General features: G+C 36.7%; 1 protein-coding gene across 1 annotated transcript in view; it reads right to left on the reverse strand.

The window, feature by feature from the left end:
* Nucleotides 1-13,854, reverse strand: part of Vom2r60 (vomeronasal 2 receptor, 60) — a 106,395-nt gene extending 92,541 nt beyond the window's left edge. The window contains exon 1 of the mRNA NM_001099480.1: nt 13,652-13,854. Coding sequence (NP_001092950.1) covers nt 13,652-13,854 — 203 coding nt within the window. The remainder of the gene's footprint in view (nt 1-13,651) is intronic.
* Between the last annotated feature and the right edge of the window lie 2,974 nt (nt 13,855-16,828).

Genomic DNA, 16,828 nt, shown 5'->3' on the forward strand with positions numbered 1-16,828 from the left:
CCTCATTTCTGAATCCTCTAGAACAAAAGGAAGCAAATACACCCAAGAGGAGTAGACAGCAGGAAATAATCAAACTCAGGGCAGAAATCAACTGGGGAGAAACAAAAAGATCTATACAAAGGATAGACAAAACCAGGAGATGTTCTTTAAGAAAACCAACAAGTTAGACAAAGCCTTAACTGGACTACCCAGAAAGCACAGAGACAGTATCCAAATTAACAAAATTAGAAATGATAAGAGAGGTATAACAAAAAAACTGTAAATTTTTAAAAAATCATCGAATCCTAGTATGAAAGACTATACTAACAGAAGAGATGTAGGTCACCTGCTGTTTGACCTTCCCTACTATCTCAGTTCCTTCTATAAAATACACATACACCCAAGTAGGCTACAGATGACAAGGTAGAGGACCTGCCCATAGACACTCTCATTCTATTCCCTGAGGCAGATACCCACTGCCCATCCCACCCCTGCCAGAAGACCAGGTAGGCTGCCTGCCTGTTGGTCTAAACCCACTCTCTTGGTTCCCTCTGGAAAACACCCTTATCATGTTAGGAATTAGTTTTGATGCTGTCTCAATTTAATTCACCTCCAAAAGCTGAGAGTTTCCACCTTAATCTGGATTTGTTTGGCCTTAAAGAAATGTTGTACAGCCAGTGGCTGGGCAGGTAGACTGAGGTGGGACCTAGCGTTTTGCTGGGGCTACAACTGGGTGAGAGAAGAAAGAAGGCAGAGATCACCATGACCAGCAAGAAGAAAGAGTAGACTTAAAGGACCTCAGATATGTGAGAATCAAGGAAAGTGACAATAGTGGCCACCTCCCCACAGTTGTGTTTTGGGTATCAGAGATGAATGGTTTAGACTTTAAAGGATGTTACCTCAGATATACCAGAAGGGAGTGTTTGCCAGCAGCTGGAAGAATTGGAACTGCCCAGCCTCTGAGCTAGTCAAGAGATTTGTTGTTAACTGGCCTGTGTGTGTGTGTGTGTGTGTGTGTGTGTGTTTGTGTTTGTGTGTGTGTGTCTGTGTGTGTCTGTGTTTGTGTGTGTGTGTCTGTGTTTATCTCTCTCTCTCTCTGTGTGTGTGTGTCTGTGTCTCTGTGTGTGCGTGTGTGTCTGTGTTTCTGTGTGTGTGTGTGTCTGTGTGTGTATGTGTCTGTGTTTCTCTCTCTCTCAGTGTGTGTCTGTGTTTCTGTGTTTTTGTGTGTGTGTGTGTGTGTGTGTCTGTGTTTCTGTGTGTGTGTGTCTGTGTTTCTGTGTTTGTGTGTGATTGGGGAAGCTATTAATTTCCTCAATCAGACTAAAAAACCAGAGAGAGATAAGCTAGAATCTCTCCAGTGTAATGTACACAATTAAATCAAACTAGCACCATTGAAAAACTCACCTAAAATGTGACCATTTTAGGAAAGGTGAGACAAGAGTTTCTTATCCCAGACCCAACCCTCCATACTTTTTGAAAATCTGGAATATAAGACCATTCGGAAAATTAGACCAGATGCCAATAAGACAGTCCCAGGGGGAGTATTCCAGAAGAGATTGCTAGGGAGACCAAAGAATGTATTGTATTGACAACTCCAAAATTAGAAAAGAACCCTAGACGCTTCATACAGATCCTAGCAAAAATCAGGGAAAAGATCCAACAGATAAAGTGGATGATAAATACAGGAAGTCAGGTGACAATTTGCAACTGCTACTCACCCTGACTAACCTCCCAAATTATATAAACATTGAAGGAGTAGCAGAAAAATCATTTACAGGAGGAATAGTAAGTATATAATAATTATTCTACAATTGATCTCTAAATATCCCCCACAATATTTATACTATCATCTAATTGTTTGCTGTGGATAAGTATCATACCCAAATTATTTTTGAATGGCCTTACATTAAAAACATTATACTCTTGGAATGCAATATCACTCAAGTACAATTTTTTTTTAATAAAAGCAAGCATTACCTATCAAGGGAAGTGATGAAACTGTCACTAACATGTTAAGTAAGCTATTGAAGGAAAGTATTATCAAACCCTCACAATCCTTTTACTTCAATAGTCCTCTTTGACTATTAAAGAAGGAACTAAGTCAATGGAGGTGAACATTAGACTCTTAGGAACATTGATCAGCTTTCTCCACAATTGCTGGGAAATTTACCTGATGCAGAAGATACATTCATAAAATTTTGGATTTACAACCAAAATTTTGTTTGCACCATAGACTTATCAGACATTTTATTTAGCATTCCAATCCATGCTTGTTCTTGAGACCTTACTAATTTAACCTGGAACAATGAACAGTGCAGATTCAAAGGAGTGCCTCAAGGCTATAAGAATAGCCCCAGTTATTGTTCATGTGACACTAATATGATCACTGCAAAAGCCACCTAAATCAGATTGCATACTTTTAAGCTATGTACATGATATTTTGATTGTAGTATACAACTAAGGACACTGTTCATAATTATATGGAGACAGTAACTGATATTCTGGTACATGATGGCTGAACACAGTAAAGACAAGGTGAAAAGACCAGACACCTCAACAAAGTTTTTAGGTGTGTTATGGACTTGGACAAGATTTTAAATATTTTAACTATCCCCTAGTCCCAGGGAAAAATTCAGTTGCACACCTAATTGGTATGTTTGCATGCTGGAGGAATCAAATACCATATTTACAGATTATTATCAAACCCCTCCATAATGTTACTAGAAAGGCATTTAATTTACTATGGGGACAAGAAAAGAGAGAAGCTTTTAAGACAGTTAGTAAGCTCATATCTGAACATGCAATCCTGACAGATATTGAACCAGAATGATACCTAAACTGTGGATAACATATTTATTGGTGAGTATGGCAAATGGTGACTCTTCATAAAACAAAAGGGAGTCCACCAACATTTGCACTTTGGGTTCTATTGCAAACATTTCCCTTTCGCAGAGAGTAAGTACTCTCTCTTGAGAATGTAATCTGATCATTTTTGAGGTATTCTGGGCCTGACACTCAGCCATTGCCAACCCCTCTATGGTCATAAGGGCATCCATTCCAGTGATGGATTGGATCTGCTGGAAGGAAGTGTGCTTTGCAGGCTTAGGTCTGTAAAGAAAAGTCTTTCATTGGAAATGGTACTGATATGAATTCCTTTGTGACCTTTTGTGCTTTCTCACATTGAGGAAATAGTTCAGTTGCCTGTAATCTCCATCTGTAAACCACTCACCCCTCCTTTAAAAGAGACACCTATTGGATTATTGGGACCAATGGAATGGTCGCAGCATTTGGCTAATTCATGGTTTAATTATGGCTCATCAACCACCGATGGAATCAAAACTAAATGGAAAGCTTTATCCTTTAATCTAGGGGATGGAATGGCCATTACTGACGAAGGAACCACCAAATCAGCACAAACGCTGAATTAACATCAGCACTCTTGGCTATAAGACAAACAGCTAAGGAAGGCAAAAGGAAAAAAAATCTACATTTTCTTTGGTTCATGGTGCATTTGCAATGGTATATCATTCCAATATAATGAAAAACTACCACCTTAATAAAATGACCAAGATATTTGTCAAGAAAGGCAGAGGTGGAAATCTCAAAACTTAGCGAGTTCTTTAAAATTTATGTAGCCCAGGAAGACACCCACACAAATAATACAGAAAAAAACCCTATAAAAATAGTGAAATAGTGAACAAATTAACATCATGTTCAGTTAAGATTAGAATATTAAAACTTGTAAGGGGACAAATTCAGAATGAATTAGCAAGGATGATATATCACACACTTGGTAACTTTAAAGTTCATACCACTAAAAAATGAGTTCAAATGGAGAGCGTATTTAAATGAGGACCACCCTATGAGAATAAGTATTAAAAGGGATCCAGACTGGCAAGTTAAGAAACCAGAGAATGTTAGCATAATTAGTAATGAAGAAGTCCTAAGGTTACATCAAATATTGGAACATATAGACCATATGCTTTTTTCTAGTGGTTTTATAACAGGAACCTGCAGGTAACTTGGCAGACTTGTAAACAGCCATTAGAGACTGCCACGTTTATCCAGCACTTAAAACTAGATTAAGACATTGAGTGTTACATGTAACATGATCTCATAAACAATTTAATTATAGACTACAAATAGATTTCATTGGACTATATGTCTACATCCTTGTAGATGTAGGCACAGGTCTTGGATTAGCTAAAGTTTGTCTTAGATCATACCTGTGCACAACAATATACACAACCTGGTGTTGATAGCCAGATATGTTTGCTGAGTCATAGTTGAGCCAGATCAAGGAACAGAATTTCCAAGATCTAAAGACCAGAGTTGGTCCCAGTCTATGGACGTACAAGGAAACATTCATCTAGCATCAAAGGCAGCTGCAGCTAGTAATATAAAAAGATGGAATGAACTATAATAGTATAATAACCAAGTTATTATAATTTAAAGATTTTCCTATGAAATTTTTTCTATGAATTATTATGAGACCAAGATTATAGAAAGCCTCTTTTTTAAGGTATTAAATCAGACTTAGAGTTAGAAAAACCACCATATAATTCTAGAACACACAGAATAATTCTTTATAACAGAAGTACTCAAAGTTTAAATAGACAATATGTGTTCCCTGGATCAGGTGGTACAATCTGGAAAACAGGTAAGAATGGAAATCTGAAACTTAGAAATTTAGATGATCTATAAGCATAATGTGTCTAGGACATAATCCAATATATTTGATCTACAATTTACCAGGACAGTAATCATTTTAGAATTAATTTATTCAGCACTGTGGCTACCTGGACATTTTATCTTCTGCTCAGACACAAAGAAACAGCACATGGGAAGGTAAGGAAATAACAAATTATACATTAAGTCTCACAGAAACTTTTACAAGAAAAAGAAAGGACTTGAGATGGAACAATGCCAAGATATTGATCAGGGCTAAAGCACCCAGGATATTGTTTCTTGGACTCCCTCTTTTGATTTCTATATATTTAATATTACCGAATAAGCCAATCATAGGCTCTTTTAACAGCATGATTTTTCACCTTACCATAACCAATACTTTTGAATTCATCAGTTTTAGGGACACCATCACCTTCATCATCATCATCATCAACAACAACAACAACAACAGCAAAAGTAGCAATGAAAAAATTAACTATCATACCAACAGCTATCGTAACAAATAAACCAAGAGTTAAGTATGATATTGGTGACTTCCTTTAATGCACCATGAAAGGACTCCTACCGGAATACAGGGACCATGAATACTATATCCCAAATTTCACATATACCAGGCATGCATTCAATGCTCAAAATATGCTCATTGAGAAACTATTATCAATACAGTTTGGTACAGATATTGTGTTAAATAGAGAAGTACTAATGCCCATATTGCACCAATTATGAGAACTACAATCAGCAATAAGCAAGAAGAAGATAAAAACATCATTTGTAATAAAAGAAACCCAATGAAAAGCCATTTAACAGAGATTTGGAGAAACATCACAGCAGCATCATTCACCTACAACATTTACTGGAAAGATATATTTCTTAAATCATCTTTACATAGTATAATGAAGAACAAGGGGAAAATAATATTTGAGATGCCAGGCAGGGAAGACTCCATATTTAACTGTGAATTATTAACAAACACAAAATTTTTCTCAGCATTCTTTGACACACACACACACACACACACACACACACACACACACACACACATATGTGTGTATGTATGTATGGTTGGTTACCAGTACAATAAAACTACCAGATTTGAAAATGAAAATGTATATGATTATCCAAATTGGGACAAGAATGAGGAGCCAGTTCAGTAGACTGAGGAGACATCAACATCAACCACAATAAACCCATGCAATCTCATGATTTGGCACAATTGAATCTTTGATCCAGACACTGATAGGAAAACATCATACAAGCATTCTATATCTTGGAATACAATACCATGACCATATGGATTTCACCATTTTGAGCTATACCCAAAACTGAACAGGCAAAACATGATTGTGTTGTATGTGGCTAAGTTTACGAACCTACCCTACTATGGCAAAATAGACATATGGAATAAACACCTGATATGAAATGCAGAAAATTATTCATTTCCTTCTAGAAATGAGTATCTAGAAATTGCAGCATTGGCGACATGACATTACAGATTTCCATTGATCTTGACTGATTTAGTGCCACAACCCTTTGCATCTTATGATACTGAAGCTCCACCCATGAGGGTAACTCATACAGACAACTGGATATTCTGTGCCTCCATGGTGTTCTACAGGACTCAGATTATACAATAACAGAGACAGCCATATTTTGTTCAGATGCAACCTATATATCACCACTGGTTTTGATGCAAAATGCTTTATCCTTCATAATACAATTTCTGCAGTGGGTACCATCCAATGGAATCTGGACTAATGTACTGACGTATGTCACTTCTTGCATATAGGATGGCCTCACAGTATAAACACCCAATTCATACTGGACTTATAAGGATAAGCTTATTCAAATTGACTTAAAGTCTATCAATGGCTCCATTTCAACTTTTAGTTTGAAAGTGACTGCATTGCCTTTTATTTGGGAATGTGGTTTTTTTAACCTGGTTTGTATCAAACTTGGAGAAAATATAAATTAGGTAAAATATGCACATGCCCCAGGAATCACAGCAATAACCAATGATTTACATTATTTTGTTTACTTTATGTTTAATTATTATAAATTTATTTATTGCAGTTTTGTTTGTGATTGGAATATTCATTTTATGTTTTTGGATATGGGTTGAATTTGTAAATTGTGAAATTGTTAATTATTCTTATATGTGGTTTTTATTGACACTCTGTATGCCAATAAGGTGAAGGAATGGCAGAAAATAGCAAAATAGGGCACCAAGAGGCAATCCAAACACAAACTCCAGGATTTTCTTTTGGCCTTGGTAGTGAAAATGCAGGTAACAGCCTTGTGATAAGCTGTAAACGTGAAGGGCAGCAGTACCTTCAGGAGAGGTATACTTCGTCATAAGACTTATTCAGCCCTATTCACAGTTGGTAAGTTAAAAAACTAACCTTGGTGCTGATCATCAGAGATATGAATAAAAAACTGTGATACATGTGGAATTTTATTCAGTTATAAAGAATAAACTTGTGTCATTTGCAGGAAAATAGATGTAACTGGAGATAATCATATTGAGTGAACTATGTCAGTCTTAGACAAATACGAAATGTTATCTTTCATTGTTAAGTTTTACAATTTAGTTAGATATATAAAATCATATATATAGAGATGACATGGAAATAGACACAAAACTGTCTAGGTGAACCCAGAGGAACACAGGAGGATAGAGGCCTGAAAATGGAGAGAATTACTGGCAATGGAGGCATATGAAGAAATACTTCAATGACTTGCAAGAAAATGGCCTCATGCAGCCCAGTTCAGTAAACTAAACACATTTAAAATTTCAAAAAAATGACAGAAATAGTGACCCCAAATAAATAAAGTTAGAGGTGAAAAACATGACAATATATCAAATTCCTATAGAATCCAGAGAATTATTAGGAAATACTTCACAAACTCATTTTCTAAAAAGAAAGAAATCTAGATAAAAAGGATGAGTCCCTGTGAGTAATCTATAAAAACCAAATGATGAATGGCTCAAACAATTCCATAATAGTAAGAACTACAGCAACAAAAAGGATCAAATGTGTAATAAAATCACTTCCAAGGATTAGATACAGTTACTGGTGAATTTTACCAAATCCAAGAGGAATAGCTAACACTAACACTCTTTAATTTCTCCCACAAACAAGAAAGGGAAACAATATTACCAAAGTCAATTTAAAAAGCTATTGTTTTCCTTTAAAGTCCCAAATATGAAAAGGAAAACCAAATTATTAGATTCATTAACCTATAGGCAAAAATTCTCAACCAATTCTTTGTAAATCACATTCAAAAATTAATGTAATTATATTTTAGTTAAAATGTGTTTAAAAAATTTAAGAGGGATACACTATCAAGATACAAGTTGATTTTATCCAAAAGATACAAGTTTCACTCAATAGATGCAAACCAATCAATATATGTGAAATGAAAATATGTTGAGGTAAATCTAACTAAGCAAATCAAATTCTTTTATGATATTAAGACATTGTAGAAGTTTTCAAACTTTGAAGAAATAAGTTGAAGAAGGTATCAGGAGATCAACTGATCTCCCATCCTCATGGATTGGAATAACTAATGTAGTAAAAGAGGTCATTCTATCAAAAGCAATCTTCAGATTTATTAAAATTATAACACAGTTCTTCACAGAAATTCAAAGGATAATTTTCACCTTCATGTGGAAACAAAAAACACACTATTGCTAATACAACTCTGAACAACTAGACATCTATTGGAGTTATCACCATCACTGATTTCAAGCTGTACTACAGAGATATAGTAATGAAAACAGGAAGGTATTGGCAGAAAACTCACAAACAGATCAATCTTCTAGACTTGAAGAACGCCACACAAATCCATACACCTATTGAGACTTTTTGAAAACGAAGCCAGAAATACACCGGATAAAATGCAGCACCTTCAACAAATAGTGTTGTTCAGATTACATGGCTGCATGCAGAAGAATGGAATTAAATCCATATATATCCTCCACAAAATGTAAGTCAGAGTAGACTGAAAACCTTAAGCTGAAAGCATATACACTGAACCTGACAGAAGAAAATGTAAGGAATAGTCAGGGACTCATAAGTATGAGAAAAATATTTTTTGACCAGCACACTGATAGCACAGCCACTAAAGATGAACAATTAATAAATGAGACCTCATTAACCTGAGAAGCATCTACATGTCAGTGGACACTGTAATTGGACCAAGTGGCCGCCTACAGAATGGGAAAAGTTTTTTTTTTTTTTTACCAAGCACATCTCTGATAGGTTACTCTACATAATATATAAAGTACTAAAATTAAACAAAACAAAAACCCCATAACAACAACAAAACTGGGCTTGAAGAAACAAATAACCCAATTAAGTAACGGAGTACATACCCAACAAAGAATTGTGAAGATTAGGAAACTCAAATGGAAGAGAAACAGATAAATGTTCAGCATCCTTAGTCATTAGGGAATTGTAAATCAAAACTACTTTGAGATTTCATCTTATATCATTCAGAATAACCCATATCAACAAAACAATGACAGCACATGCTGACAAAAATGCAGAATAAGGAGAAAGCTCGTTCATTGCTGGTTTTCAGTGTGGCAAGATCCTCAGAAAGCTGAGGTTGTACTTCAAGATCTAGCAATACCACCTTTGGACATACTCAAAATGAGCTTCATCCTACAAAAGAGACAGCTGCTTAAAGACATTCATTGCTGCTCTAGTCACAATAGACAGAACTTGGAAAAACCTAGCATATAGAGATGGCTAAAAAATATCTGGTACATCTATACAATAAAATATTCCTTATCCACTGAAAATGAAATTATGAAGTTTTCATGTAAATGGATTGAACTAGAGAAACATCATTCCAGGTGAGGTAACTCAGTCCCAGAAAGTCAAATTTGGTATGTGTTTTCTTACATGTGGATGTTGTCTCTTAACTCATCCTTGAGCAAGCTACAATCAATGTAATCACAGGAATTAGCAAGAGAGTAAGTGATTAGATTGAAGGAGGGATGGATCTCCTTAGGAAGAGGACATAGAATAAATTGTTATGGACGTTTGAAGGGAGACAAGAATGGGAGGATCAAACAGTGACAGGAAAGGAATGAGGGGATGAAGAAAGAAATATAAGGAGGAACGGCTAGGCCTAAGGAACATTTGAAAGGTCATAAGACAACCTAATACAGTAGAAGCTTCCTATAACATATACTTATATAAAGGTGTTCCAAATGAATTTCTTCAGTAACATGATATAGAAAAGCCACTCTTGTCACCAAAAGCAACTTTCATTATGAAGATGAGTTGTATCTAATTGAGTTATTGGCCAAAGTGTTCCATCCCAAACCCTAAATAATCTAAGTTATTGCCAAGGCTATTGGTTTCTTTCCACAAACCGATAGTAAGGCTCTATTCATAAAGACAACACCTACAGAACTCACTGAAGATGTAGAAGTCAATCTGGTGACTACCTAGAGCTTTCACCTCTATGGACACTTACTAATGCGACTAGAAGGTATTCTGCATGTTAGTAGAGGAGAAACTAAATATCAACCCAGCTACAAACTTTACATATACAATTGTGACCTACTTCCAAGATATGCTGCTGCAATAATGTTACAAATCTTGTTGGACTAAGCAAGTAATATCTTATTTGAGTGAAGACCCACACTATGTGATGGCATGAAACACTGCTTGGGCATCTAAGAACCTGAAGTCAGATAGTCCAGGAATCTTGAAGAAAACTAAATACTAATTGAATAGAGCAATGAAATGACTCCTAACATTTGTTTTAGGAACATTTATTCCTTACTCAGCCATCAAGAGAGAAGCTTCCTCCTGTAGCAAATGGGAATAATACAGAGACCCATGGCCAGAGTGTGTGTATAGACCGAGAGACCTTTGAACATCAGTCCTGAAAGGGGTATTTCCATGGAATCCTTGCCTTTAGAGCATAGAAAATTTTGTGAAAGAGGACGCAGAAAGAGTGTAAGAGCCAGAATTGATAGAGCACACTACGTGTTCAAGAACTTCTAGACAGGACCAGGGTTGTACACAAATGAATGTACAGAAACATACAGCCAGCATGCGCAGGGCCTACACCTGATGGGGTTTTAGAGCATAATGAAGCAGTAGACACCTGTTACCATCCCTAATCCTGAGCCTGTCTCCTATTTACATACATGTGAAAATGAAAAAGTGTTTTTTATTCTAAGGGAGTCTCACTGGAAGAATAAACTACTCCTTGTGTATACTCCATGTCTCACCCTCGTTGGCTAACAGAAAACAAACTCAACAGCATCTTTGGGGGTCTTGGTCTCATAATGAGATGGCTGGGACATGAATAGGGCATTCACATGTCTAAGTCTGTTGAGGTCCCAGCTCTGAAAGGAGAAGTAGACATAAAACCTCCTCTTTAATCCAGAAGCTATCTCCAGTTGATAAACAATTGCAAAAAAAAATCAGTTTTTTTCTAATGGAGTAACACTGGTATACAAAACACACTTAAGCGCAGTCTCATGCTCAGCAATAGATGGCCAACACAATATATCCAAAGGTATTTTGAAGATATGATTTGTCATGTTTATTTTTCAATGCTTTTTCTGGACATTTCTTCCATACACACACACACACACACACACACACACACACACACACACACACACACACACACACACACATATATATATATATATCCCCAATTTCATTTTTATGGGTTTTCCTTGTGGGTGAATGTGTGCAGCCTATTCACAAAATGTAGGCCAAGAACTTAACAATCTAAACAGAACCATAACCAATGAGGAGATTAAAATAGTAATGTAAAGCCTTCAATTAAAATATCCAGGGCCAGAATTATCACACCATAATTCTCCTGGATTTTTAATTCTTCAGATTCTTCTTAAAACATTCCTTCTTAAACCATTAAAAAAGAGAAAAGAAATAGAATGAGCACTTACAAACTTCCACAAAGCCAGTGTTACTCTACTACTAAAACCAGGTAGAGATACTGTAGGCTAAAATTTTTGATGAACGTAGAGTAAAAAAAAAATTAATAAAACAACAGTAAATATAATGTAGAAACTATAACCATGTTTGTTTTATCTTTCAAATGTATAGATGGTTCAGCATATTTCTCATGGCAATAAATGAAATAAACAACATCAATGGCTTAAGACGAAAATTACTTGATTATTTCAATTGATGCAGAAAAGGTTTTGACAAAATCCATCATACCGTCATGGTAAAGGTATTGAAGAATGTAGAGCTAAAGGCAATATACCATAAGACAACAATACAGACACACGCATACACACACATATAGGCAACATCAACCTAAATGGAGATGTAAATTATTCAGGGATATCCAACACTCCCATTTCTTCTTAATATTGTGTTTGAAGTACTACCTAGAGCAATGAGGCAATACAAGGAAATTAACAGGACACAATTAAGCAAATGAAAATCAAACTATCATTATTTGTAGGTGACATAATGCTATATATTTGAGATTAAGAAATTCTTCCAGAATAGAAATGATCCCCAAATTCAGCAAGGTGGCAGCATTCAAAATAATCTTTCACAATCAGTAGCTTTTTTGATACACCAAAAACAAACATAAAGAACAGGAGGACATGTACACATACACATTCACAATAGCATAAGGGACAATATGTGAATAAATATAACCAAGGAAATGAATAATTTATTCAGTGAAATCTTTAAGCTTCCAGAGAAAGAGGGAGAGCGAGACACTAGGAATTAAAATGATATTCTATGTTCATAGACTGGTAGGAATAGTGTGGTGAAAATGAACATCCTACCAAAAGCTATTTAGAGTCTCAATGCAATCCCAGTGAAAATGATATCTGTTTTTTTTAATGTTTTGTTTTGTTTTGTTTTTTTTTTTTGTTGTTGCTGTTCTTTTTTTTCGGAGCTGGGGATTGAACCCAGGGCCTTGCGCTTCCTAGGCAAGCACTCTACCACTGAGCTAAATCCCCAACCCTGATATCTGTTTTTTCACAGGAAATAATGTGCAATTTCAAATGAAACCACAGAGGATCCCGAAGTGAGGAAATGATGCTTGAAGGATTGCAATTCCATATTTTAAGAAATATTAGAGAGCCATAATAACAAAATGACATTGGTATTGTCACGAAGCAGACATGTAGACCAATGGAACAAAACTCAAATCCCAAACATGAATACATGTTACTTCAACCAGTTAGTATTTGACAGAGACGCCAAAAAAAAAAAAGAAAGAAAAAAGAAAGAAATCTACATGATGAAGAAAAGAGGCATCTTCAAGAAATGCATACAAAACATTAAAATTAACCTTGTATCTGTCAACTTGCACAAAACCTAATTCCATATGGATCAAAAGCAAAAGTGCGAAGCCTGAAACTCCGAGACTATTAGAAAAAACACATGGTACCCTCCATGATACAGTTGTAGGAAAAGATTCTGTTTGCCCAAGAATTAAAGCTCAGAACAGTATTGGGACTTCATAAAACTAAACATCTTCTGCATAGCAGTCAACAAGGTGTACAAACAGCCCAGAGAGCTACAAGAACTTTGCCAACACTTTCTGAGGTTTAATACCCATAACATAGAAAATGGCAATTCTTTACTATCCTGGCATTGAATTTTCCATTTGCTCACTGTACAGAATGAATGCCAGTGGCTTGCTTTGTGATATTAGTTATATTATTGAATATAATTCATGACAACACTAATTCTTGACAACAGGCTAGAAGAGGGCAGGAATAGTGGAGTAATAAGGGGAGAGTTGTGTCTCAGAACAGAAAGAAACTAGAATACTTTTGTTATTTTTGGGGGAAAACTAGTAAACAAATAATAAAAATAAATTAGAGAAAGTTCTTGGGATATAACAGCAGTATGTTGGATGTTGATAGCAGGGTTGAATGTATGGGTAATATTTCTAGGCATTGCATATCTTTAACATATGATAGAAAATAAACAGAAAATTAACTTACTGAATATAGAAATTATTATTGCTTTGATTATCAGATGCAGAATCAATGGTAATAGTAAAAAGAGGTAAAAATGCAGCAAGTACCATATCTCCATCCTTGTATACACTAGTTTTTGTCTTTGCAGCACAGGAAGAGCGGTCAAAGGAGTAGACATCACTGGAATATTGCAGAAGCAGGAACATAAAAATCAGAAGAAGCATCATAGAAGTAACTGCACAGTTTAAGTCTGTGTAGAGTTTGAATTTGCAATGACAGGAGGGGTATACATATCCAATAAATTTGTATTAATTTGTGTAAATTCCAATTTTGTTGTTGACTATGATGGGTACTCTTATTCCCATGGCTTCTTCAACTCAGTTTTTGAATATCCTCTGGAGAGTCTGAAAAACTTTTTTCTTGGAACACCAAATTTGAAGTCGCAATTGCCAGAAAAAAAATTATGGAAAATATGTTTGTGGCTCATCATGTCCAATCCCAGGTGCTATGATTTCATCCAGTTTCAGTGACAACAGGGCTCCTGAGCTGAAGTCCTCTTGGGAAGACTTCATCAAGTTGATGTCAAAAAACTTAACCTTCTGCTGTGGATGAAAATATTGTCATAAGGGATGGGGATGTATCTCAATTGTTAGTATGCTTTTCTATCATGCACAAAGTCTTGGGTGTAATCACCAGAAATACATAAACTGGGCATTGTTTTAAACATCTGTAATCCCAGCACTGGGGATCAAGACACAGAAGAATCAGGAGGTCAAGATAATCTTTGTAGACCTAAAATTCTTGAGGTCAACCTGTACTAAAGAATGTCTCAAAAAATGTTGTTAAATCCATTTGTATATCCTCAGGAATAATTTTTGCACCTTTAATGTGATTTTCTTAGAGTATGTGAGGTATCTGTACCCATTCCTACTTAAAGAGATACAAATGAACTACAAATTATATATATACATATATACACTTAGGCACATATATATATATATATAGTGATTTATATATGCATTAGTGAATATTTACTAAATAATTACACATTGAATTTAGTTTATCAGCTGTGCCACATTCTACTTCATGCAAGCCATTAGTAATTTGGAAAATCATATGGCTAGGATAGAGTAAGAATAGAGTAAGAAATGTGACTTATCTGTCCTTTGCTTTTAACTTTTTCTAATCCTAATAATGCTTTGAAATGGAAACTACTAGGGTTTTTTTTATTTCTATATAGGTATATGTATTTGTGTGTGCATATCATGTGGAGGCCACAGGTTGAAATCAAATGTCTTCCTTTACTATTCAATATCTTACTGTTTTGAAACAAGTTTCTAAGTAAAACCAGAACTTTTTGATTTACCTAAAGTAAATGAGCAACCAGTTTCTGCCTCTCCAAGGAAGTACTAGGACTAAAGATGTATGTGATATGCTTATATATTTTATGGGAACTAGGGATCTGAACACAGGTCGTCATTATTTTATGGTCAACTGAACCATTCCCCTTGCCCCTAAAGTCTACAACTTTTCAGATAAAAACAACTTTTAATCAGCTCTCAAGTGGAGACATATCATTATTTTTTAAATACATACATACAGAAGAATTTTAAGTACAGAATAATGAATTTCACAGACGTTTGTCCAAATGTTTATTTTAACACTTTATAACTTTTGCAGCACTGGGTATTGAATACAGTGCCTCCTACATGCTAAGCTGAAGATGTAAAACACATCTAAACTGGGATTTATTTCATCTTAAAGGTTAAAATCATAAGATTAGCAGGACAGTGATGGTACCAGAAATGATTATGTTTAGCAAGTTAAGTCAGACTCAGAAATACAAATACCAAAGGTTCTTTCTGTTATCTTCTTTTTGTGTGCTTGACCTGAAACCAGAAAAAAAAGATAGAAGAGAGAACAGGAGGAGGCAATAGAGAGTAATTGTCATGTTACATAAAAGAAAAATTGGGGAATGTTGGAGGAGAGAAAAGAGACCAAATACAAGTGAAGAGGAAAGGTTTCTTCTCACAGGAGTTGTTACTGCTAATATAACTTTCAGAATCATTCTTTTCAATAATTTTATCTTCAGAAGTTTCCTTGGATTTGTGAGTTTCATGTTTTAGAGAACGTCTTTGATCTACTTGGAGTTTAGATTTTTGCAAGTTGGGTGTTAAGAATAGTTTATTTTAGCTCTCTGCTCCCAGACCCCGTGGGAAAGAGACCTCACCACCTGGTCAGGTGGGCACTCCTGAGGCTGCAGAGCAGAAGAGACCAACAACACTGGCCACCCCTGCCCACATCCCTGGCCCAAGAGGAAACTGTATAAGGCCTCTGGGCTCCCGTGGGGGAGGGCCCAGAAGCGGCAGGACCCCTGCCTGAGACACCGCTGGAACCTGAAGGAAACAGACCGGATAAACAGTTCTCTGCATCCAAATCCCGTGGGAGGGAGAGCTAAACCTTCAGAGAGGCAGACAAGCCTGGGAAACCAGAAGAGACTGCTCTCTGCACACACATCTCGGACGCCAGAGGAAAACACCAAAGGCCATCTGGAACCCTGGTGCACTGAAGCTCCCAGAAGGGGTGGCACAGGTCTTCCTGGTTGCTGCCGCCACAGAGAGCCCGTGGGCAGCACACCGCGAGCAAACTTGAGCCTTGGGACCACAGGTAAGACCAACTTGTCTGCTGCAAGAAAGCTGCCTGGTGAAATCGGGACACAAAGAGGCAGAATTCCTCTAGGACTGGGCACGTCCTGTGTTTACCGGAAGTCCCACACCCGAGGATCCCGGCCCGCAGCAGCTCTCTACTCCCAGACCCCGTGGGAAAGAGACCTCACCCCCTGGTCAGGTGGGCACTCCTGAGGCTGCAGAGCGGAAGAGACCAACAACACTGGCCACCCCTGCCCACATCCCTGGCCCAAGAGGAAACTGTATAAGGCCTCTGGGCTCCCGTGGGGGAGGGCCCAGGAATGGCAGGACCCCTGCCTGAGACACCGCCAGAACCTGAGGGAAACAGACCGGATAAACAGTTCTCTGCACCCAAATCCCGTGGGAGGGAGAGCTAAACATTCAGAGAGGCAGACAAGCCTGGGAAACCAGAAGAGACTGCTCTCTGCACACACATCTCAGACGCCAGAGGAAAACACCAAAGGCCATCTGGAACCCTGGTGCACTGAAGCTCCCAGAAAGGGCGGCACAGGTC

Source organism: Rattus norvegicus, chromosome 12, assembly GCF_036323735.1.
Source record: "Rattus norvegicus strain BN/NHsdMcwi chromosome 12, GRCr8, whole genome shotgun sequence".
In the NCBI taxonomy this organism is placed as follows: Eukaryota; Metazoa; Chordata; class Mammalia; order Rodentia; family Muridae; genus Rattus; species Rattus norvegicus.